The 23,144-nt window shown below is 40.1% G+C and overlaps 2 protein-coding genes and 1 non-coding gene across 6 annotated transcripts in view; 1 reads left to right on the top strand and 2 right to left on the bottom strand.

Annotated features, from left to right (window-relative positions):
• The window catches only part of CHST7 (carbohydrate sulfotransferase 7), a 132,138-nt gene that overhangs the window by 24,791 nt on the left and 84,203 nt on the right, over window positions 1–23,144 (top strand). The window contains exon 3 of one of the 4 annotated variants that reach the window (XM_067294084.1): window positions 16,877–16,905. The exons of the other annotated variants lie outside the window; for them this stretch is intronic. The gene's annotated coding sequence lies outside the window, so the exon portion shown is untranslated. Of the gene's footprint in view, window positions 1–16,876; window positions 16,906–23,144 lie in introns of those variants that run through there. 4 annotated transcript variants of the gene reach the window in all.
• SLC9A7 (solute carrier family 9 member A7) overlaps window positions 1–23,144 on the bottom strand; it is an 83,696-nt gene that overhangs the window by 10,900 nt on the left and 49,652 nt on the right. The window contains exons 13-17 of the mRNA XM_067294117.1: window positions 17,066–17,125; window positions 12,431–12,494; window positions 9,388–9,470; window positions 6,173–6,278; window positions 456–1,021 (exon numbers count right to left, since the gene is read on the bottom strand). Coding sequence (XP_067150218.1) covers window positions 773–1,021; window positions 6,173–6,278; window positions 9,388–9,470; window positions 12,431–12,494; window positions 17,066–17,125 — 562 coding nt within the window. The 3' untranslated portion in view covers window positions 456–772. The remainder of the gene's footprint in view (window positions 1–455; window positions 1,022–6,172; window positions 6,279–9,387; window positions 9,471–12,430; window positions 12,495–17,065; window positions 17,126–23,144) is intronic.
• Window positions 2,153–2,343, bottom strand: LOC136991181 (U2 spliceosomal RNA). Its single transcript, XR_010883225.1, has one exon. It is a non-coding gene; the product is annotated as a U2 spliceosomal RNA (small nuclear RNA).

Raw genomic sequence — 23,144 nt, 5'->3', positions numbered from 1 at the left:
CCTGGCTGCAGGCTTGTGTCAGGTCAGGTAAGTATCAGACCACAAGAAGTTGGATGCTTTTCTTTTGAGGCACTAGAAGTTAGGCTAATAGTAATAGTCAGATTGTCCAAAGTTAAAGGGACGAACACCTCTCATTGCCTTCCTATTTAAAACACATGGCCAGTGAAGAAATCTATTTTCCCTTTTTTTTCCCCTGAAATACATCAAGTACAGCTCATAGTAACAGATTCCCCACAGTGTTGCATTCATGCTTCTGTAGTCCTAAAGCGTGCTGTCCCATTTTCTGTCTAGTTTCCTTAAGCTCACTAGAGAAATTAACAGTGGATCTCTCCACACTCAGATAATACACACACATCCCTTTTTATCGCATAATAATCATCTTGTTTATATTTCTTCTCCCGCATTCCCAAGCTAAACCAAGACAAGCTCAGTTCTATGACAATGTTTTCACATACCTCTTTCCCAGAGAGAGCTGCTGCAGCTGAACAAGACAATTGCAGCATGCTAGGTGTACTTAGATTCAATATGTGGTTTGAGAGAGGGGAATGACCAGTTTCCTCATTTGTCTATTTTCAAGACATTTAGAAAACCCCACTGTCAGCATCTCGAGTAAAAAAAAAAAACAGGTCAAGTTTGACATCTTCAGACCATAGTAAAACCACTTAAATGTGTTAACTTGTTTAAATAAACATCCCCACCTCAAGCGACACAGTGGCCTGCAGTCTTCCTTGATCCATCCACAGAGCAAGAGCTGTTTTTACTGAGTCAGTAATCATGCATTGTCTTCCAGAGGAAATACTAGCCGGGTGCCCCTGCTTGTAACTTCATAATCTGCTGCTCCCAAATCACGTTCCAGCGCTTCCTCTGAACTGCTTTTTGTTCTCCTGCCATCAAGGCTAGTGGTAGCTGTATGGGGGCCAGAAGAACCATTAGCAGTTATTGTTGTATCACCATATGTCACAGTAAGGTCACCATCATTCAGAATAAAATCAGAATCCTCTTCTCTAAGTTGTTCTTGATTCTGGAAAAGAGAAGAAAGGAATCTGAGTACAGTGCACAACATTTGGTATTTGTCAAAAGGTAACTGAACAAAAAGATTTACCTGCATGTCAATACAGAAGCAGCAGGGAGTTGAATCTAAGAACCTAGATTATGAGACAGGTAACTAGGGAAATAATACCACCGGATGCTTAATGGAAGTACAGGAGAGATGAGAAACATGCACTGTTTTTTACATGACAATTTAAAAGACAGTAGAGGAAAAAATACTTGAGACCAAGCACAGTCATCATTTTATCTTTCTAGATAAAGTCAAGTTGAATCTCTCACTAATTAGGCAAGTTCAGAAATAAGTCATGCAAACTGATAACTCATTAGGCCCAAATTATTTGTATTCAAGGCTTCCTTAAGAAATTATTGTCATTGATCAAAATCTTTATTTATTTTTTTTAATATCTGCTCATTCTGTTTATCTGGTATTAAATTGAGAATTACTTGACCTAATTCCTAGGATCACTCCTAAGCCATAAAAGTAAGAAAGATTTATATAAGAAAATGCTTGCTTCATAGTTTTGTAACTAGTTCTGATACCCATTTACTTTTTAAAATCCTTTTAGAAAGTGGCTCACAAACCAATGAATTTATTTTGGCAGAGACGGGATGAAATACATTATCAAGGACTAGAAATCAGTGAAGTGTAACAAAACACAAAGTTGCTTTTCTTGCACAGCACAATACAATTGCAAGCCATAACACCAGGTTTCATTGCTGTTTAATGTGGCCTTAGTAAAAGGCAAAAGAGCTGGTCATAAATGGGTCCTCCTCACATGCAAAGAAAATTTTGCCAATTATATAAGCTTGCTTTCTACCAAATGAAAGCAAGTATTTCCATGCAAAGAGTTCCATACTGCTTGGCCAGTGCTGAGATTTAAGTGTGCATACTGATGTTCTCCTTGGTAGGCTAGACACTGATCAGGCAACACTCAAAATACATAATTTTCTTCTGCTTTGGCAAAGGAAGGAGGGAACAAGCTACATGTTATAGCATGCCTATGATCAGCCTGGCTGTGCTTTAACTGAGACGCAATATCACAAGTTGCCCATCGTGATGTTCTCCGCCCTTGGAGCAGCACCAAGAAGGGGCAGGCGGGGGTGACAGCGCACTTCTTTTGGAGGCACTGCAGTACCAGGGCAACGTGTGGAGCAGCTGCAGCAAGCTCCTAAAGCATCTCCTGGCTCTACATTGCCATTTAACAGCAAGTCCTTACAGCAAGGACTTATCAGATATGAAACTGGTAAGAACAAACCCTACACTCGAGTTTCCCCAAAAGGCTGAGAAGCAATGGCAAGCACGATTCTGAGAGCAGAGGGCCACAGGACTGATACCGTACAGCAATTCCTAACTCAGTCTTCTGTTTTGTCCCAGGCTATACTTACATGTGCGTAAATGTGATCAGTTCCAGAGAAAACAATGACCTTTCTCTCAAGCACTGCCTTGTATGAGCCAAGCTCCTCTTATTTATTTCACTTCTGAGTAACACTACAAGCAGCAGGCAATTCATTTCACTTCTCCAGAGCACATGTGTTAACAATCCCATGTGGTATATAGATTAGATGATATGTTTGCAAGCAAAGAGGATGCATGAATAAACCTCCTGTGCTTCACACAGCATGAACAATTCTTTCAAGACAGACAGGAAATGTATCCAAGTAGATCCCTAGAGACTTGAATTTTTTCCAAGAATAACCCTAAACTGGCCTCTACAATCCCCTACAATTCTGTAGGAGCAACAACTTGAATTCATTTAAGAAATACAGGTCTGAACTTCACTATTTAAACTGACAAGCTAGAATGGGTAAATACTTACATCCAAAACCCTACCACAGACTGAACCCTGTTTTAACGTGCTCACCATTCCCCATTCACCCTGATGGCCTTCACAGCAGTCTGTCAAATTTTGGGTAAAATTTGACAGAGATGCCATGCTCCTAAGAATTCATGCTGCAAGATGTTAAAATTGTTAGAGCTTATTTACAATTTCTGATTAAAGCCAAACAGTCTTTATCACTTCTTAAAGTGGTGCAAGAAGCACATATAAAGTATGCTGCACATACAAACCAGTAGTAGTCACCATTGAAACTGATGCTGCCAGTTCTTAAGATAGACATCATGTATGACAAAACTTGTATCAGAAAGACTTGTGCCCCCAAAATAAAAGCTTTAAGTAGTAGTAGTATACACGCAAGAATGTGTTACAACTTAAATCTGGTGCCCTGCTTTCTATTTCTCTATTTCTCAGCCAAGTACAAATTCATCAAGAAAAGTGCAGTTTCTTCTATTAAGCTAGAGCAACTAAGAAAAGGAGAGGGAGGCATTACTGAACAGTTTTCTTACCAATTTTGAGAGTCATGCCCTCTAAGACTTAGATGGACTGCAAATAGAGATTTCTTTCTTGTGTTTGCATACTTAGAAAAATAATTCAATTCCCTCTACCTTTATGCCAAGTGTCACACTGTGTATAGTGCAAGAGCTAAACTGTTTGAAAAAAAGGGGGGAGCAGGAAAGGGGAGGAGAAGAGGCACACAAAACAACTGTGAACAAAAAAAAGACAAAACCAAAAAAAGAACCACACCAAAATAAGGTGCTTCATCAGGAAGAGCAGTTGATAACACATATGCTTTTTCCAAATGGGAAAAATTGTTGGTGGAATGTAGAATTGCTACAAGTTTCAAAGCACATGTCAAAAGGGGGGGGAGGGGAATGACCTACATTAATTCAGGATAAATTAGAAAGCCTTGTCAAACGCTCATGTACTGAAGGCAGCTCCAGGAAAGAAAATAGGAGTAATGTTTTTAAAATAATCATTTTAAACTCTGCAGCTATAGCAGTCTTTCATACTTTTTAGTTCCAACTTGGATTCTATTTAAGCGCGATTTTCAGAAACACTTAACAGTGCTCCCAGGGGCATAGGGTTAAAGCAGTGGGAAAACCCCAGCAAGAAAGAAGCGAAAACTTCTCAGGGGCAAAAATAACCACTGTACCTCACCCCTGTATGCTGACTCAGAACCTTACATATACACCATGTCACCATATGAATTTAAAGTCTAGAGGACTACCTCATACTGAGGAGTTGGCTGTAGGTGGATTTTATAATAGTATTATTTGACTTTCAGACCTTAAAACTCCCTTTTGCATCTATTAAAAAAAAAAAGAAAGAAAAAAAAAAGAAAAAAAGCACTCCACACAGAAGTGAAAATGAACTCAAACAAGGTTGTAATAAAGCCAAAGAAAAACAGAATAACTGAAAACAACACACAATTACATGGCCAGTAAAGCCATATACTCATATGCTTTCTTCTCCTACAGTATGTAGATGCCATAACCACTCAGACATGTATCTGAATGAGATCCACATGATTTACTACTTCCCTTTGAAGCACATTTTTCTGCTATGTTATATTCTGCCGAGTCTTTACTGATTCCCCCCACCCCCCCACCCCAATTCAAGGTCTTCAGCCTTTAATCTTCTCAGATGTACCATTCAGTTTTCCTGGAAATACCTCACAAAAAGCACAAGCAGTTTCTGTCCCTAAAAAGATATGGTTCTTTCAGTTACTTCACCAGCACTGGACAGGAAGGCAAAAATATTCCACAGCTTTTTAATTTGTAATAAAATGGTACATTCACAGTGCTGTAGCTAGGCCAGTCATGCAAAGAAAGGCAAAGCAATTGCAGAGTTGGGAAATCTTGGAAAGAAACTAAAAAACAAACAAAAAGATAAAAACCCACCCACCAAAAAACCCTCAAAATAATATTCTCCTAATCCTAATGTAGCAATGCACCAAAGTAGGAACAATAAGAGAGAATACAGTGTGAATGTTCTATATTGCATACCTTAAAAAAGGTAAGATATGCAGCCTTGCAAGCATTTTTACTATAAGCAATGAATTATGCAGTGATGAGGTTAACACCCCAAAGGTGGTGGTGGTGAATAAATCACAGAACCAACCCAATTCAACAATGCACTTTCACATATGGTGCTAGCTAAGAATGAAGAGTGCAGAGAAAAAAGCCCAACTGTGATAGTAAATAAAAGCCAAGGCTTGCATGTTCTTTCTGGTTACATCCTCATCATATGTAGATAACCACATGGGCAACACACAAGTAGGTTAATTGGTCTGATGGATGCCTTCCAGCCTAGTTCTATTTTCAGATTTCCAATGGTATCACAAAGATGGGAACAATGCCAATTTCTTGCATTATTAAAAGCTTTAAATAGACAGTGAAAGTTTTCAAATTTCTTTGAAATTTTACTTTCAGGTAAAATTAACATTCTAATGATTTCAGAAGGAAATGTAAGGAAGTATTTCAAAGTTGCAAGTGGAACTTGTAACTTTCTAGGAAAAGATTAATAGAAGTCTGGTGCAGGACTACTTTAACATAACAGAGATGTTACCATTTTGGAGAATCTGCCAGTTTGAGTGATCTCAAACAGTATTACATTTCTATTTATAAGTGGTTCAGAAAAAGTTGTAGATCTACAAGTACCTTACAGACAGGAATGACATGTCAGGATGCTGCCAGAATAATAGGTGAATGAAGCATTAATTATTGCAAGACATGGCTGTAAAGGCACCATACTGACCTGCTAGACTGAGAAAGGTAACTGATTAGCAGTTTCTGAAATGCAATCTTAAATTTTGCTGTGGGAACAGTCAAGGGAAGTTCTACCAGATTTCCTTCTGGCATGGGTAAAAGCATGTCAGTGTCTTCTCCAAAGACAACCTAAATACAACTTCAGCAGTAACAGAAAAATCTTGTCCAAAAGTGCTAAAAGAGGACAGAATACTTTGAAGAGATTCATTAAGAACTAGATTACTGATTAGGCCTGTAATTTCCCAATATACTTAAATGCTGTTATTTATGCACTATTTGAAAATTAATAGGCCATCTTTGATTTCTACTAGCAGAAGCTATTGCCTCAGAGAAGAGTATCTTAAATCTTTTCTGCCTTAGGACAAACCAGCACTTACAATATGTAAATCGTACCACTTTTTCAAAAACAAAACAAAACACCTCCCCCCCCCCAAAAAAACCCACTTGTTTTGTTGAAGGTTAAAAAAGCAACAGCAACAATGGCAAAAAAAATAAGTATTTAGTTATTCTACTTACATCATAAACCTGAGGACTTGTCAGACAGCGGGCTATCAGACCACACCAGCTCGGTAGAGTTGTGGTTAATGGAGGGCCACTGTGAGTGAGAATTGGCTTTAAATAACTTTTAGTAGTTAAGGAAAATAGACTGGTGCTTGAAAACCACTGTTTAAAACAAAAAGACAATTAAGCATAAATATAACTCTGCCTTTGATCTATGTACTGTTCAATAATTGTACATAAACCAAATGCAGATTTTTTTCAAGTGTATTTGTAAACAAATGGGAAGCATCTCCCCCCTCCGTAGGCACTTTTTGCTTGATCCTGTTAAAGGCAGTTTCTTTATTCACATGTTTTCTGCAAGGGAAGCTAGCTACCTCTCTTCTTAAAGGTTCATGTAGTTGCAACACTTCCTTCTTTTGGGCTCCCTGGAGCCAATAGGAGCATGCAGGGGTAGATGTTCCTTAATGTTAATAAATCCTAGGGTATTTCTCTTCTGTACAGGGGAGCATAGTATTGAGATCCCAAGCTAGAGCTAACAAGATGGCATGACCATGTGGCTCAACACAGTGAAATAAAAAAATGTTATCCATCCAAGGTCCTCAGAGCACTACAGCTACCTGAACTGGTCCACTATTAGCTGGGTCAGAGTCACACTGATGCAACCGTAGATCCCTGCAGTCTGGACACAGTCTAAGGACCCTAACATAAGTGCTCTCAAGGATGTTCTCCTTCAAAATTTAAGCGAGATTTAGAATGGCTCATTTTACATACTAAGAAATGCAGTTAAGCCTTCAGGCATCAAAGCACCTAACAGGTTACTGCAGTTACACTGGTAAGGCTCAATGACATCTCTGCAGTGCGGATACACATACTTTACAGAGCCACAAAAAGGGGAAGGGAAAACTGTATGGCCAGAACCACATTGCATGACATGGAATGAAAGCATCTTCCAGGTAACACTAACTAGAATATATGGGGGAAAGAGTCTTTACACCCTTTTCCATAGGGTAAATCCATATTTGTTCATGCTAGTACTCTAGGCTGATGACATGCCCTGGGAAATGCTCAGAAGTCAAAAAAAGGTGTCCCTGCCACACAGCAGCACACTGATCTTGACTACCAGATGAACAGTGCTGGGGGAGAACACTGACTTCCAAATGTTGACTTGAATCAGGGCCACAAGATTTTGTGGTTTTGATTTTTTTTTAAATCAGTCTGATTATTTCAAATGGAAGCATATATTACAGGTATTCTAGTTACTTTATTAGGCCTGTACACACAGAGACAATCAACTCCACTTATGAAATATAACACCATTCCCCTCATCTTAACTCAATAGGTCATGGTGGGGGGGGGGGGGGAAGGACTGTCTGTTTCAGCAGATGTAGCCCTCCCCTTTAGCAGGGCCTGGCATAATGCATTTACTTGAGCACACAGTGGCATGATTACGCCACTGCAGAGTTATGTTTCCTCCCTTCCTCCCCCATTAACAGTGTGGCTCCATCCTGTCCTGGAAAGAAAAACTCTTCCCCCTTACACTAACCCACCAGCCTACATGCTGCCCTGTGGCAGAAAGGCAAGCAGCGAGTCAGTCAAAATGAAACAAACTCACTCAAAGACATTTGGTACTTCAGCAAAGTTGCAGTTTCCTTCATGTTTAACACTGGTGGGTGAACCCAGACAACAACCCATGACATTAAATGAACTCTGTGTTCCACAGGAGTGATGTTGCCGGTTACTCATCCACATACTCTGTAGACAATAGTCAGCATTAGAGCGCACTGGCAAATGCATCTTATTCACATCTTCAAGTTAAATTCTCTTGTGGAGAGTGAAGTTTGGAACAATCTTTCCACTCATGAACCATGTGAATACGTCAGCAAAAAATACTTTGAGATTTTGATGTAGGTATAGAGGTGACAATTCTGAAGATCAGCCCTTATGTGCAATTTAAATCCACTCAAAAAGCATTTATCTGAATGCTTCCTTGCAACAAGAAAGAGCAGAATTTTAACCTGTAAGATACAGTAAGACAGCTCTGCCTCTGGATTTCAAAGCTTCCTTGGCACAAACTTCACAGGAAGCGTCCTTAAAGCTTTTTAGTCACCACTGAAGAAGCAAGTGCTCTATCAGACAGCCTCCTTTAAAATAAAGTTTCTGTGATGCAGTGAATTAAGCTGTAATTTTCCCTTAGCATCCCCCCCACACACACACTGCACCTGCTGGGGACTGCAGTTGTGCTAGTGTCAATTGAGAGGAGAGTCAGCTATGCCAGCTACTCTTCTTTTTACAAGGCACATCCCCTTTCTAAAGGCAGGGGAAGGGGATGGCTCGGCTTCCTTCTTAAAAAAGGCAGTCAGCCATAGCCTGGTACTTCCCTGCTCCCCCAGAAATAAGTGGAAATCAAGTACTGAAACTTCTCTGAATGTCTGCAATATAAGTGACTTGCCCTGGTCGCAAGATTAGATTTCTCATTTTCTATTAAGTGAATGCAAGCTGTTGAGGAGGGGCACATGTGCAACACCTTGATTAAAAATACACTAAGCAGGAAAAAAAGCAAACACACACACACACAACAGACAGGAGAGCTATACAAAAATTGCACAGAAGCTTTAGCAAGGCTATCTAAATACACAACAACAATAGCTTCAGAAAGGCTGTTCAGCACTATATACGCACACAGAGCATACTCAGCCTTATCACCTATAGGAAGTTCTGGCTATACTGAAGGGATTGTGCTGGATCACAGGTATGTTTTTAGTTCCAAAACTTTCCATATCTTTGATGGGATCTTCCAAAGAGAGCTTCGTCACAAAAGCAGATGGCTCTTCAGAGCAAGGAGCTAGGGATTAGACATGCACAATGAGCTGGGAAACTAGATGCTCTGAGCATCAGCAAAAATGAGAAGAGATTAGTAGAACAGATCAGAGAATCTAAAATAGTTAATTAGCTGCTGTCTCACTGTTTAGCAAAGAACTTCAGCCCACAGAACTGACTGGCTCTTGTTCTCTGGCAAATGTGACATACCATGCACCCTAAAGAACAGAAAGGTCTGTCTCCCACATCCACAAGTTCAAGTTTGAGTTCTGGGCCTTAAACCTGTCAGACAATACTTGATCTTTATCACATTTGACTGTCTCAGGTGCTTAAGGCTGCACATGGGTATGTGGCAAAGAAAGAAACCTGAACATTTCATGTCTTGAAGATAAGTTGTGTTTTCAAAAGGATACTTATGGTCAAAGCTATACCATAGCCTGAAGAGCCACGCACTTTCCTGCTTTGTCCTGTTCCTTCTTTCAGAATCTGGGCCATCCTGAAAATAAGACAAAAGCAGATTCCATTATTTCAGGTAGAAAAATGAAATCATACATTCCAATCATTCACACTGTAATGCAATGATGGCTTAAGTACTGTACTTCGACTGCAGAATAAAGTTAGAGATATACCAAGAAGGTGAATTTCCCTAGAAAGAACAGAAATAACTGTGGCAGAGAACAAATAGCCCCTCTTCACCATCCTTAAGTTACCTCAAGGAGCCCCCTGCCACCGAGTTCTTTTGGGCCTAACTTATCACATAGTTACTGCAGTAACAGCCATTGAAAGAAATCTAAAACTGAGAAGTAAGCCTCCTAGATGTTTCATCCCCCAAATAAATGAACTGGTTCCTATTCATTACTCCATTGACTTCCTTAGCTCTAGGTCTATTTGATATTCTTTCATTAAGCCTATTGTTTCCTTGAAGAACATGCAAATTTATTATTCCTGTTAAGTATTTTATCAGGTTTGTGAGAGTTTAACACAGAGGAAATACGCTTAACAGGGGAAAAAAATTCACAACTGAGAAAGGTTATGCAAGTTTTATAAGTGCTGGATCAAGCCAGCTCTCAGAAGTGCTAACAGTGTTAAATATAATCCTTTTAATAGCTGTGCTGCAAGTCATCACACCATCTGGTCTGCAGCTGCATTTGTTTTTACTTTTTGTTACTGTTTTTCATTTTTGGCTAGAGGCCAAAGTTAAACTCAGAAGAACAGATGAGGGAGAATGCCTTGTATGAAATCATCTTCCAAACCACTGTGGAAAAAAAACAGAATTGCCCTGTGTACTTCTGATCTGCAAAAAAGCCATGATCCAACAGGAGTTAAAACTTAGTAAATATTCATTCCATCCCCCAAAATATATTTTCTCTAGCTGTGACTTGCTGCTAATCTTGGCTTTGTGAAAGGGAGAGGAATCCAAAGGGAATGGACTAATGGACTCCATTAGGAAGGCAATACACAGCTAAAGAGGGAAACAAATGAGTAAGTGCTTTATGTTTACATGGGAAAGAGCAAACAAGCTATTTCTACTCAAACATTGAATGAAAACAGAAGACTTGTGCTCTGTCTGTAGCTATTTCCTGTTAAAAGCAATTCCTCAAATACTGACAGGCTCAGTCTGAACTGGCCAAAGCCATCTTACCATGATACCACTTTCTAACCTGGGTTGCACGCCATATCTGTGGCCTTCACTGTAGCAGGAGTTTTGAGTTTGATGCCTGGCCTTCTGGTGGCTTCCAGACACAAAGCTAAGATTACCATTTTTGGTACTCAAACCCACCATTTCAGAACCTATATTGTGTGCTGGACCAGACTTCTACAAAGCACTAGTTGTGAAGGAAAAAAAAAAAAGTGTGTGTGTGGGGGGGAGGGCATCAGAGAGGCAGGGCACAGCAGTAGAGATCACTAATAAGAAAGCTGATCCCAAATACAACAAGTTTCACATGCATTTATCCTCCAGGTTCAAAGCCATCTGTATTTCCTGCCATTCAACTTCATTTTCCTCTGACAGGTTCTACATAAGCAACTAGTTGCGCTACTGAACAATTAGTGTCAAGCAGTACCCTGCATCTGGGAGAGTGTAAACTAATGTCTGGATGGCTGATGGAGATGTCCTTGTGCAGAAGAAGCTCCCACTTGAGCCTCAGGAAACTCTTTTGTTACCAAACCTTTCACTCCTCCTGTGAATTCCCTCAGCTTATAGATGAGGGAAGCTGAAATTTATGGTATGAACAACATTCTTTCAGTAGTCTTGTTTGCCAGTAAACATGCATAAACCAACTCACCACCTCCTTCCAGTGAAAACAAAGATGGGGGGAGAGAAACTTACCCCTGCACTTTTGTACCAGCCGTGTCAGCGTGAAAACTGTTCTGCCTCTCTAGTAACTTCCTCCCAGCACAGCCTTCCTGCCATGCCCCTTCCTCAGATGATGTGCTAGGACAGGGATCTTTCAGGACTGGCTATAGATGGAGCTCTATACTTTACAGCTAAGAAATGGCATGTCTGAAGCAACACACACACTTGCTAATTTCTTTGCTATAGTTGCCATATGACACAGCATCAGGGACACTGAATCAGCAACATAACTCACAAAAGACAATATTCCCTCCACCCTCATCAACTATGAGGTAAAGCCGGTACAAAAAAAAATAAATTAAAAAAATTTTTTTCTTGAGAGCAGAGTTCAATTCCCAGATTGACTGGGGATTTAGTTTAACAATGGTGAAATCAAGCAAAGAGGATTTTTTTTTTTTTTTTTAATGGAACATTGATTACTGTTAAGGACACAGAGTTAAGGACACAAAGACTCCTAGCATAGTGGAAGAAAAAAGACAACTCTTGGATTGTTACTGATGCCTAGAAAGCTGAACTAAAGATTCACAGCAACACCATGCTGAAGATAAATGATGATTTTTCTGATGTTCCCTTTGCCTCATAAAGGTGGCAGGTGGTAGAGACAAAATCCACTTGGATTGTGATACAGTAGCTGAAAACAGATTAGCGAAGTTAATCTTTGGTTCTAAGCAAGTCCAAAGACCAGAATTCAGTCTCAATTATTGACCAGAAGCCAAGAGCATTATCTCTATGTGTCAGTCCTGGGGAGGCCTGCTTATGCTGTAGAACAATAAAAGCAAGCATGTTGAGGCAGGGGAGAGAGGAAAGCACATTAAGTAGAGTGAATTAGTAGATTTGAGAAGATTTTTTAGAGTAAATTTTTAGATTTTTGGTTAGGATATATGCACACACACATCAATTTGAATGCAAAGTCTAGAGTGACATGCTGCACCATAACACCCAACAACACAGAATGTTTTTGGTGGGCATTACCAAGTAAAATCCACTACTGACTTGCCAAGTCAGGGAGAAAGCTTTCATCCACGCATGTAGCTTCTGCAGCTCTTTTTCATCTTAGTAACATAAGATCAGCCTAATAAAGAAGTTATGTAATTACTTACTCCTTGTAAGACTTGAAAGCTGTCATTAGTAGGTGGAGGATCCTGATCTGGGTCAACTCCAACTCTACAGAAACATTAGGAAAACAAAGCAAGAAGTGTTACTGAGGGTTGCAAATATAAGTTTGGCAGAATGCATTTTAAAAGCACCTTAACCACCCAGCAAAGATGCATTCAGAGAAATAAGAATAGTTTCAGGAAGAGCTGCCCATTATTCCCCTGTGGTTACACAGCTATAAGAAGTCTTTCACTCAAGCAGAAACCTCCTGTAGGTAACAGAGGTCGTAACTCCAACTCAGCATCAACTTTAGCTGCTTACCTTTGCTGCCAATTCCTTTAGGGCACTGGCAAATACTATTTTTGGCCTAAACAGGTGAACTGTGAGTTGACATCCTCTTCAGTGGAGAACATCCCTCATGTCCAGTAGCAGAAAATCAGAGACTAAGGATAAGTTCAGTCTAAATATTTGACATGACAAATCACTTTGCTGCTAGATAGACCTGAAAGTGGCTCAAATATACCATTTATATATTTATATATATGCACACACACGCACACCATTATTTCTAAAGGCACTGACAGAGGGAAGTTCCAGTAATACTTCATAAAGATTCATGATATTTATTTGCTGCAAGTTTCATTCACCTAATGCAAAACTGTTTTTTTCAAGTGGTCAGAGACCACATTCACAAGTGGTCTGTCTAGTCCAGTCTCCCATCTCTGAGAGTGATCAAGTGGTGTGTGTAACAAGATGGTGGATGACTACAGAATAGCTGGAGGGCCTGTCTCTTTGTTTTTGTGTAGTTAGTGGGCATCTTATTACTGTACCATTCTTTCAGGTAGTGTTTCTGTCCAAAACAAATATTTAATTTGATCCTTGAAATTATGTTCAGGTTCTTCTGATCTGTCTTAAAAAAAAAAAAGTAGTAGACTTTGCTTAGTCCCTTCTCAAATCCTACTCGTGTCTCAATCTCCTGTGAAACTGAAACCTCCAGCCTCTCATGTAAGGTATTTCCAGTGGCAGATGTACTGAGTTTCAGTTCTACCATGTTGCGCAATGACTGCATGAAAATGCATAAAGTGATGAGAACAGCTTGTTTGAAACAGTCACTTGTTCATTTTCCCTCTCTTGGAAGGGACTGAGCTGGTTTAGAGTAATTTCTTCATTACCTAGGCTTTGTGTCAGCTATTTCTAGCCATACTGTTTATGCAACATCACTTCTGAGATAGGATTACCAGAAAACAACAGAACATTGCAGGTAAGACCATATCATCTGTGCATCCAGGGGACACAAGCTTGCATAAAACAAGCAACAATTCAGACATGATTTACCTTCAGACACAGAAGACCGTATTGATTAAATTGAAAGGGAACATCATTAAATAACGTACAGGCAGCACCTTCTAACAGGACAATAGAAGAAAATTAGGCATTGAACTAGGTTTAAGTCATCCTTGTGGACTAAAGGCCAACCCAAGGCCTCACATGACTTGATGTAGTTCAGAGGAAATCCAGGAGGCCACTCTAAGACAACCTGCAGCAACACTGTACAGAGCTAGTGCTGCAAAGTCCTCTGCTTGTTTTTTTTCCCCCCCCAAGGTTCTTTTCTTTCCTCATCCCTTCTCTTTCCCTGTCATAGCAAAAACTACATACAGTATGTCAATCTTAACCCTTCGGCCCATTTGACCTGGGAATTCATTGCCACAGATCAGCTTCAAAACTAAAAAGTTCTGCAAGCTAAGGGAACACTGGAGGGACATGGTGGGTACTAGATTTTAATGCATTGAGCTGCACATTTACTTCACTTTATTAAAAAAAAAAAAAAGTAAACAATTCAGAATTTCTAGGCTTTTACTTGACTTACAGTTATGCATTGGATCTTAAGATCTTAACCACCCTTTAGGAAGGAGAAGGGGATCAGGGCTTTGAACAGGACCAAAGCAGGCAGACCATACTGTTCAGTGAAAAATCATGGCATATCACAGATCAAGTGTTTGGGTTCACTGACTTCCTGAAGAGGCAAAAAGAACCTTTCTACATTAAATGTTTCAGCCAAAGTTTCTTACTACAGAAGTCCCTTTCAATATTGAAATATTTACATGGACACAGACTATATATTTTAATGGTTTTCAAAGTTATTCTTCAAGGGAACTTACATTTTGAGTATTTCTAAATTTTTTTTTTTTTTTTTTTTTTTTTAAGATAAGCAATTTTATTTTGGGGTTTTTTTTTAGTTCACATTTTAAACTGTCCCCCAGTTCATAGATTAACACAAAAAACAGTACTCTCTTGAATTCCCAGGATTACTTTTTGTATCTGTTATTCTCTAGAATGACTTGTACAGAAAGCATTTGTTTTTCTTAGCAAGTCTGTCTGTTCTTATGTTTCAATGTGTATACACCTAGGTCACCTGACAAATATTATGTTTTAGCAGGCCCCCACCCTCCCAATTTCTAAGAAAGTTTCATCTTAATGACCTGAAACAAAAGGACACAAAAACACAAGAGTATCTTTTACGCAATACAGGAGTATCTTCCCAACTTTCTTTGCAGGGAAGAGATGCACAGAAAACACTAAGCTACTTCATTCTACTTTAATTACTTCCCTGATTGAAAGCACAAGGAAAGCTGTTGAGCGTATGGACAGTCTCCAACACATTTTTTTTCTTATTGTTAAAAAAGAAGAATTCTCTCACATCCCTAAGTAGTTACATTTAAAAAAACTTACCACAACTTAAACATGCTATAGAAGCCAACATCAGTTTTAATTTAAGCAGTTTTTAAATTAGAAAAGAAAAACAAAACACAACTGTTACTGGATTGGTTTACACACATTCTTTCTCAAAGACCAAGGGCACAGAGAGCGTAGCTTCACTGATCATTTTGGAGTTTCACTCAGCCTACCAGAAAGGCAGGTAAACAAGCCAGTTCTGGTTGAAAATAGTGTTTTGTTGAAGAGGCAGACTAGGTGATAGGAATTGAGGGGCTCATCAGCTCAGCTGCAGGACAGCCAAAGCCAGGGCAGTGCAGATGACAGCAAGCTTTCCACCCTTTTTGAAAGTCTGTAGCAATTGTGTGTGGATTTCTGGAAGGATACAGGAGCAATTCAAGCAAGTGTAACAGTGTAAGAAACTGTTGTCAGATGAAAAATGAAAACAGCTTTTCAGCTGTGACAATGCATATATACCCTGAAACTATTTGATGAAAAAAATACCCATTTCCCCTTTTGGTGTCAATTAGGTATTCTATCACTTCAGTACAGATAGTTAAGCTGTATTTAGTATATACAGTTTAGTCATTATTTCTACTCCTGCCATGGGAAGTTTACTGTAATTTGTAGACAAGGGTCCTCTATAGTAAAAGTTAAGTAAATTTAAGTATAGTTTTCCATTCCTCCATAATAATTAAACTACTTTTTTGTTTAAGGGCATAAACAGCTTTTCAGGTTTTAATAGCCCTGTAATGGCAAAGGGACTTAGGCTCCTAGCTGCTAGTATCAAAGCATAAAGTTTCTGCTCTTAACTGACTCCCAATCTTCTACATCTAGAATTCCAGCATCATATATAGGACAGCAGCTATTCTGATTTGATCCCCATAACACTCCAACACTAAGCGCATCTACAGCTCAGGAGTCTAAGCAGCATGGCAGAAAATATCTACCACACAAAACATGGAGTGCAAAGTGGAAACCAAACATATGGAAAGGAGTGGTAAGGAAAGCAGATAAAACTGCTTCAGGTTCTCCGCTATTTCATTTTAAAAGGGGTGGAACCATTTCTGCTGATACTTCAAAACACTTTAAGGCCCTGCAATACATGGATGAGAAGTTACCAAAATACCAGGAGGTATTACATTCTAGTATACATAATTATTGTGGCAGCAGCCAAGAATGACTGTAGTGGGTAATATTTCTCAAACTCGTAGAACAAGTTGCTTTAATGCTAACCTCTGCATCCCTGGCAATTTAAACAGTTGGCTGGGAGCACTGAAGCGTGACAGAATACATGAAAAATTTACCATTGCCCCACCCCCAAAAGTTACATATATACATGCATACAAATATCCACTATCCTATAGCTGCCAGTTACAGATTTTGTCTATCAGTATATCAGTTCTAGAAACCATCAGCTGGAAAAGACTTGGATTCTCAGTTATCTCCACTCTTATTAGCATCTTCCTATGAAGCAATTTGACCAACCCTTGCTTTTTAAAATACAACCCAAGAAGGCTGGACTAAATCATCTCTGGAAGTGCCTTCCAACCTGAATAGTTGTATGAGGTAATCCCCAGGAATGCTTAAGAATATCTAAGTAATCAGCGATTATAGGATCACATCCATGGTTTCTCAGTTTTCAAGTCCTCTCAGGCCAAAGACACTAGTCTCACTGCATTAATTATCCAGACACAAGAGTTAAAGGTGTTTTTTTGTTTTGTTTTCTAACTTTAAAGACTTGATGTATGATCCACACCCTCCCAAGAAGATTGACTCGGAATTGAGAAATATCCACAACACTCTGCAAGAAAGAGAAGCAGCAGCAGCATGCCATAGTACAGAAAAGAGAGCACATGCTTAGGGTTACAAAGATGAAGAAAACCAAGCACCAGGTTAATTTGGTATCAAGGAAAGCACAGTGTCACCTGAAATACAGCCAGCGGCTTTCATTCATCTCTTCCGCCAATGGAACATGGTCACCAACTCTGGTACAGTACAAGAATGGAATGTAAATAATAAAATGCTCATGAGATGGTAGCTTTACAGAGCTGCCTAGCAAAAACAAGCAAAAACCCCCAAACCCCTACCCAACCAAAAAAACCCCCAAACATACAAGAATATGAATGGCAAAACAATGAAAAAGTGACAAAATATCATAGAAATTAACTTGATTGAGATCTCCAATAATATTCTTCATTTACTCAGCTGGTAAAACACCTGCATTCAGGATATGCTACCCGCTACCCCTCCTCCCCCCACAAAATTAAATTTAACAGTTTCAGAGAACCACTACATGGAGACAGAGACAATCTAAGACACAGTTTCTACCCCTTGAGACTTGCACATGTTCTAAAAGAGAAAGTAATTAAAGAAAGTCATGACAAGAAACTATGCGTGCATGATAGAAGGCATCAACACAGCCTAGTTTAAGAGCAGTCAAACACAACTGGTAGTACATACTTAAACTGAGTGATTTATGTAACAATTGACTAAACAATTTTCAACATAATTAATCTTCAGTCATAGTAAAATTTGTTTTTATTCCTTGATTCACCTTTTCCATAGTACTTAAAGAAAACCACAACTGAAAGCACATTTCGTTTCTAGTACTTTCAATGTAAATTCCTTACAAATTGTCCCCCCCCACACACACTTTTCCATGAAGGCATACTACATGAATTATATACTGCTTATGCTAAAATCAAGGCCTAGATTATCAGAAATAATTAATCACTTAGTGTCCACTCTAAGAAATCCTCGGAGGCCTCAAAGAGCGGGTGTTCATATCCTGATTGCAGGCTCACATCTTGAATAGCCAAATAATTAAGGCCATAAACTTGCATGACCAAGAGCATGCACTAGTGTAATCCTTGAAGACTGAGGCAAACGCCAGACTTTGGATGGATTTGTTTTCAAATCTTAGTTCACCAGCTCTTTCCCACGCCAACATACGCTACAGGTCTGAGCACTCAGCTTCAGAAAGACTAACACTGAGATGGCTCTGCATGTCTAGCAAAAGCTAAAATTAAAAGCTGCCAAATAACTTCCCTTCTAAGACTTCTTTCTTAATGCTGTATCTTTGCCAAGCTAATATACTGAAGTTTTCCCAGATGTCTGTATGGAGTGTTGCATTTTTGGAAAGTTTTAGCTACTTTGGAAGAGTTCAACTGTTTCTCAAAAGGTGGCTGAGAAAGAAGACAATTCCCACCCCTATGTTAAAAAACAAAAATCAAAAAACCCCCAAAGCTCAGTCACTGAAAAAAGCCCTGAGAACTAGGAAAAGTTACATCAGGATGGTTTTAGGGTGCCTTTGGACATTCCTTTAGTCAACCTAATCAAGATAAGGACTCCTGAAACTGCCTGCAGAGGCTTCAGAACTTGCCAGTTATACCCTTATCCCCCATTTGCTCCAGATACATCTCACTCCAACTTCTACAAGGGCTGGACAGGATCTTCCCCACACATGCTCTCTCTCTGCTGGGAATTGCCATACTGTAGAGCACAAGTGCAGAGATAAGGAAGCACCTCCTGCACTTGCCTCCAAACACCGCAAAGGAGGAAACAGTCCTTTGCCTACCAAGGGAAAAAAACGCAGAGGGTCAGCCCAGTGAGACTGTACTGAACCTCCAAAACAGAGATTCACAACTGGTGATGAAAAACTAGAGATGGGGGGCAGGAGGATGGCAAAACTAGATAGGGCAAGATGACCGGAATAAACAGTGCATAAAGAGGTATGGCCAAAGGAAAAAACCCACAACAGAGGGAAAGGGACAATGCCTGCCTTTGTGTCTGCCCTTTCAGGGCAGCAGAAAGCAGCTAGAAGGCAGGCCTAGAGGAGGATAAAACCCAAACAAAGGATCTATCTTATAGAAAAATGAAAATAACAGGCTGCAAAGCAGAAGGATGTGACTTCTTATCAAATATCCTCCCCCCTCAAAAGTCCTAAACAGAACCCAAGGTTCTGGTCCGGTATCAACACTTGCCTCCTGGCATCGCAGTGTGGTGAAGCGCGGTATTTAAGAAATGCTCATTTTATTCAGCAACTAATAGTTGGACCACCAGATAAAACAGTGTATAATCAAAGACTGCCATCAGGCTGTTAGCAGCTATCTGGGGTGGTGCTAAAGTTATGTGAACTAACTCCCCAAGTGAGAGTTACCATGTTCCCAGGTCTTTTTCAGTTTGCCTTTCTTCTTTTTTAAAGGGGGGGGGGGGGGGGGGGAAGAAAGAAAGAAAGATAAATGTTAGAAAGTTGAGAGTTGCAAAGTCAGATATAAGGTAGTAAATTTCTAACTTGACATTGCTTGTTCAGTCTTCAACTTTTCTTGGAGAAAGATACATAAAAATATCTTAAATGGAAAGATATGTATATATGTAATATATGGATATGCTCATGCATAAGACTTACAAAAAGGTTGCTAAGTATAACTGAAATTACTTCATTAAAATAAACAGAACCCTTCTCATTTGAAGCAGCTTATGAAAGAGAGGAAGGTATTAATGTACAAATTGCTTCATTCAACATGAAAAGAACCAGTGCCAAGAGCAGTCAACCATCCCTAATGCAAAATAATGTTTTGTCATTTTTCAATACAAATGCCAGGAGTTCCCTTTTTTCCTGTGACAAATAAATAAAATAAGTAAGCTACTTTTCAGAAAAGAGGAACTTTGCCAATGCTTTTGATTTACAGGGCTCTGTAGTTGCTGAAACTGTTAAAACTTCAAGCAGGAAATTGTTCCTTGGCTTTAGTCACAACAAAGGGGAGACTGGACTTTTAAACGTTCATTTTTAATGTCCAAGCCATGCTTTATTTTCTAAGCAAAAAACAAATCCAGTGGTAGAAAGCCACAGGTGTTTACCATTCAGATACTTAAATGTCTCACTGATAGCCAAGAAAAATCAAACATACAACATAATGGGTTTAATACTAGTTTTTGCTGTTAGTTTTTAGCTTGCTTGATATCAAGTGGTTTAATCCAAAACATCTAAAGATTCCATCATTTTTTACTTGGATTTTACTGACGTGATCTCACTTTCCCACCCAGTTAAGCAATAAACTAAAGTCTCCACTACAAACTGTGGATCCTCTGCTTGGCTGCACATTTAAACCTGACCACAGCATACTGGTAACGTACCCAATTTGGAAATAGACCCACTCTTGATTATCTGAGAAAAGCCAGAATGGAGCAAGAGCGAGGAATAGTGCATTTTTGCCTATTTTCTTCCTCATGCTGCTTTTTACTTAGGTAAAACTTAATTTTCATGTTAGCCTCTCCCTCCCTGACCTACTTTTCTGTTTTTAAAGTATATTTCACATCACCGGAGAGAAGGGATCACCAGAAGTAAAAAAGCAAAGCGTGCATCCCAACTGCTATTCACAGTTAATTGTGTGGCAGTGGGCATGTTCCTTTGACTCTGAGTCACAGCAAAGCTACCCTGGCTCTTACCACAGGTATTGCCCCATATCCCTGTATGCCCACAGCCATCTCCTCATGACTGTAATGGTGCCAAGTCAGGCTGACAGGCTGGGCCAGAGGCAGCTTTCTGGTACTATTCTACTTAAATTGTGCAGTCACAATCTTAAGTAAGACCCCTTGTTGTTTATGCCTTCCTTCAGCTCCCCTGATGTACCCAGTACAGACAGGCACCTGCAGTTCCCAGGAAAGGAGCTTGGCCCATCGCAGCCTGCAAACTGTGGAATGGGCCACCCAGAAACCCCACTAACAGACAGGCAGGAGAGCAGTACCTGCAGGGTTACAGTACCTCTGCTCTGCTGAGCAACAAACTTGCAAGTTAAACTGGCCCAAAGGTCAATCAGTCCAGCCAGCTCTGCGTTAAAGCAGGCCCTCTGCTTCTCCTCGCCTACATACTGGAGCAAGACCAGCCAGCTCATGAGGACTTTGCTTTCCGCTCTTCCTCCATGAAGGTTGAAGTCAACCAGGACAGAGAGAACTATTGTGAATTTCACACGAGAGTTGGACACAACAACACACAACTCCCAGTATTTAAGTCCAACACACTATGGTATTAGTTTCCTATCCCCCTTCACTTAACCTAGAAAGCAAACAAGCTTTTTATCTTTTAATCTCTTTTCTGCTAAACAATCATGCATGTGAGCACAACTTATTTCCAGCCTCTTGCAGTCTAATCTGATGGGTAGTGCCAGGGGCTCAGTCAGCATCCATACAGGCAAAGCCATGCCAGAGACAAGTTCCCTACTGTATGGACTCAGGACAATGTCAGTACTACATACTGCACTGCTGAATGAAGCACTGGGACTGAAGAACACCTTCAGCTCCTTCTGGCTCTCACACTGGGTAGAAAGGGATGGAAGAGACAGCATATTTCTAGATTTTAGCTGCAAACTCATCTGTCCCTTTGTTAAGTCTGTAAGGTCAGACAGGTCTTGCTTTCCTGCAGGGAGGGTTGTATCACAACAGACAACAGTTTACCAGCACTGTGTTTCTAATTTGTTGTTATCAGCTGCACATGGCTGCCACCTCCTGGCACAAATCTGATTTCACATGGTCTCTTAGAAAAAAAAGTGCAGTCTCAATAATTAATGGAGCAGGGCCTATCAAGGCAGCTGTGGACAGACCCATGCAGTTCCCTAAAACACTTCCTGTGTGGAATTCCCTTGTTTACAAGATATCATTCCCTTAATATGGAAGTTAATTGTTTCTTTTCTGTCAACCATGCCCAACAAAAATGAAAGTTAAAATTACTACCTACTAGCAAGGGTGGGTACATCTCAAAAAAATATGACTAAACACTCAAAATCATGTTTCAGCCAACTGCCTTCTGGCAGCTACTCCAGGAATGGTATCATAGTGCTAGTCAGTGTTTCCAGCTATTCTCCCTCATTGCACAAATTGATTTTTGCAAGTGGAACTTATCCAAAGGGCAAGTCTGGAATGAACATGGTGTTATCCCTCCCTCCCTCCCTTCAGGGGTAACTCATCAGCCAGGCTCATAAAGTCTCATTATTGAGCCAGACTAGTCCTGTTAAAGAAGCAATGGCATCTTTTTAGATGCCTTTGCAAACTGTTTCCTGAGCTAGACCACAAAAAAGCTGTCACTTCAACCACAGAGGCACATTCCATTCTCAATTCACAGAAGGTTTCAGCAGGCCCACAACACGGGTAACATTTCTGGTTATCTCTAAACTAGTTTCCACTTGGCAAGAAGCTGGGCCACATTCTGGCATTCAGTCCTGTCATACTGCTGACAGCTGAATAAGGAACCTACGGCGGGGTGATGGTTGACTGCTTTCAGGAGCTCCATTCTGACACATAAGGTGGACTGAACTCCTCTTTACTTAATCATTTAGCAATACATACTGCCCCTTGCTTGATGACAAGCTGGGAAATGCCCAGCTATGCTCCCTCAACAAAAAAGGTACAGGAAGAAGGGCAGAAAGCCCAGGATGCCAGCATCTATGATGAGATCTTAGTCATTTTTGTTGACCTGATGGCAGGCAAGCTTCAGAAGATGCTTTAGAATCTACTGAAGCCGAAGGCAGACAACAGGTATCCTCACATCAGCTAATGCAAAGGCTGCAGGCAGATCTTGGCACATACCACTCAATCATTTTGTGACGAGATTTCAAGAGATGTTCTCACTTGCATCCTGCTTACCAGAACTCAGCTCCTGCTCTCTTGTATCCCACATTTCATGCAGTCTATGTACACTGCTGGTTAAGCAGACACTGTGCCTGCCCTGCTTGGTGAGGTGTATTAGTACAGCTTTCCTTTCATACCACTATTGGCCAGAAATCCGCTTCTGTTGCCAAAGACACCTAATGGAAAGGTAATGTGGTACCTATTCCAGGTATCTCGCTAAAGTCATTACACAGCTTTCACATGGGAACAGGAACCAGGCAGGATGGGCTTAGAAATATTGTTATCATGTGATACCTCATGATCATTAATGACGCAGCTGCACTGGAATTGTTTTGCTGCTGACTTCAAAATTAGGTGGTTGCAATAACTTGTTGTTAGCAA

The sequence above is a fragment of the Apteryx mantelli genome, chromosome 1, assembly GCF_036417845.1.
Source record: "Apteryx mantelli isolate bAptMan1 chromosome 1, bAptMan1.hap1, whole genome shotgun sequence".
NCBI classification, from domain to species: domain Eukaryota; kingdom Metazoa; phylum Chordata; class Aves; order Apterygiformes; family Apterygidae; genus Apteryx; species Apteryx mantelli.
The sequence above is the reverse complement of the archived record's forward strand: the minus strand, read 5'-3'. Positions and strand labels throughout refer to the sequence as shown.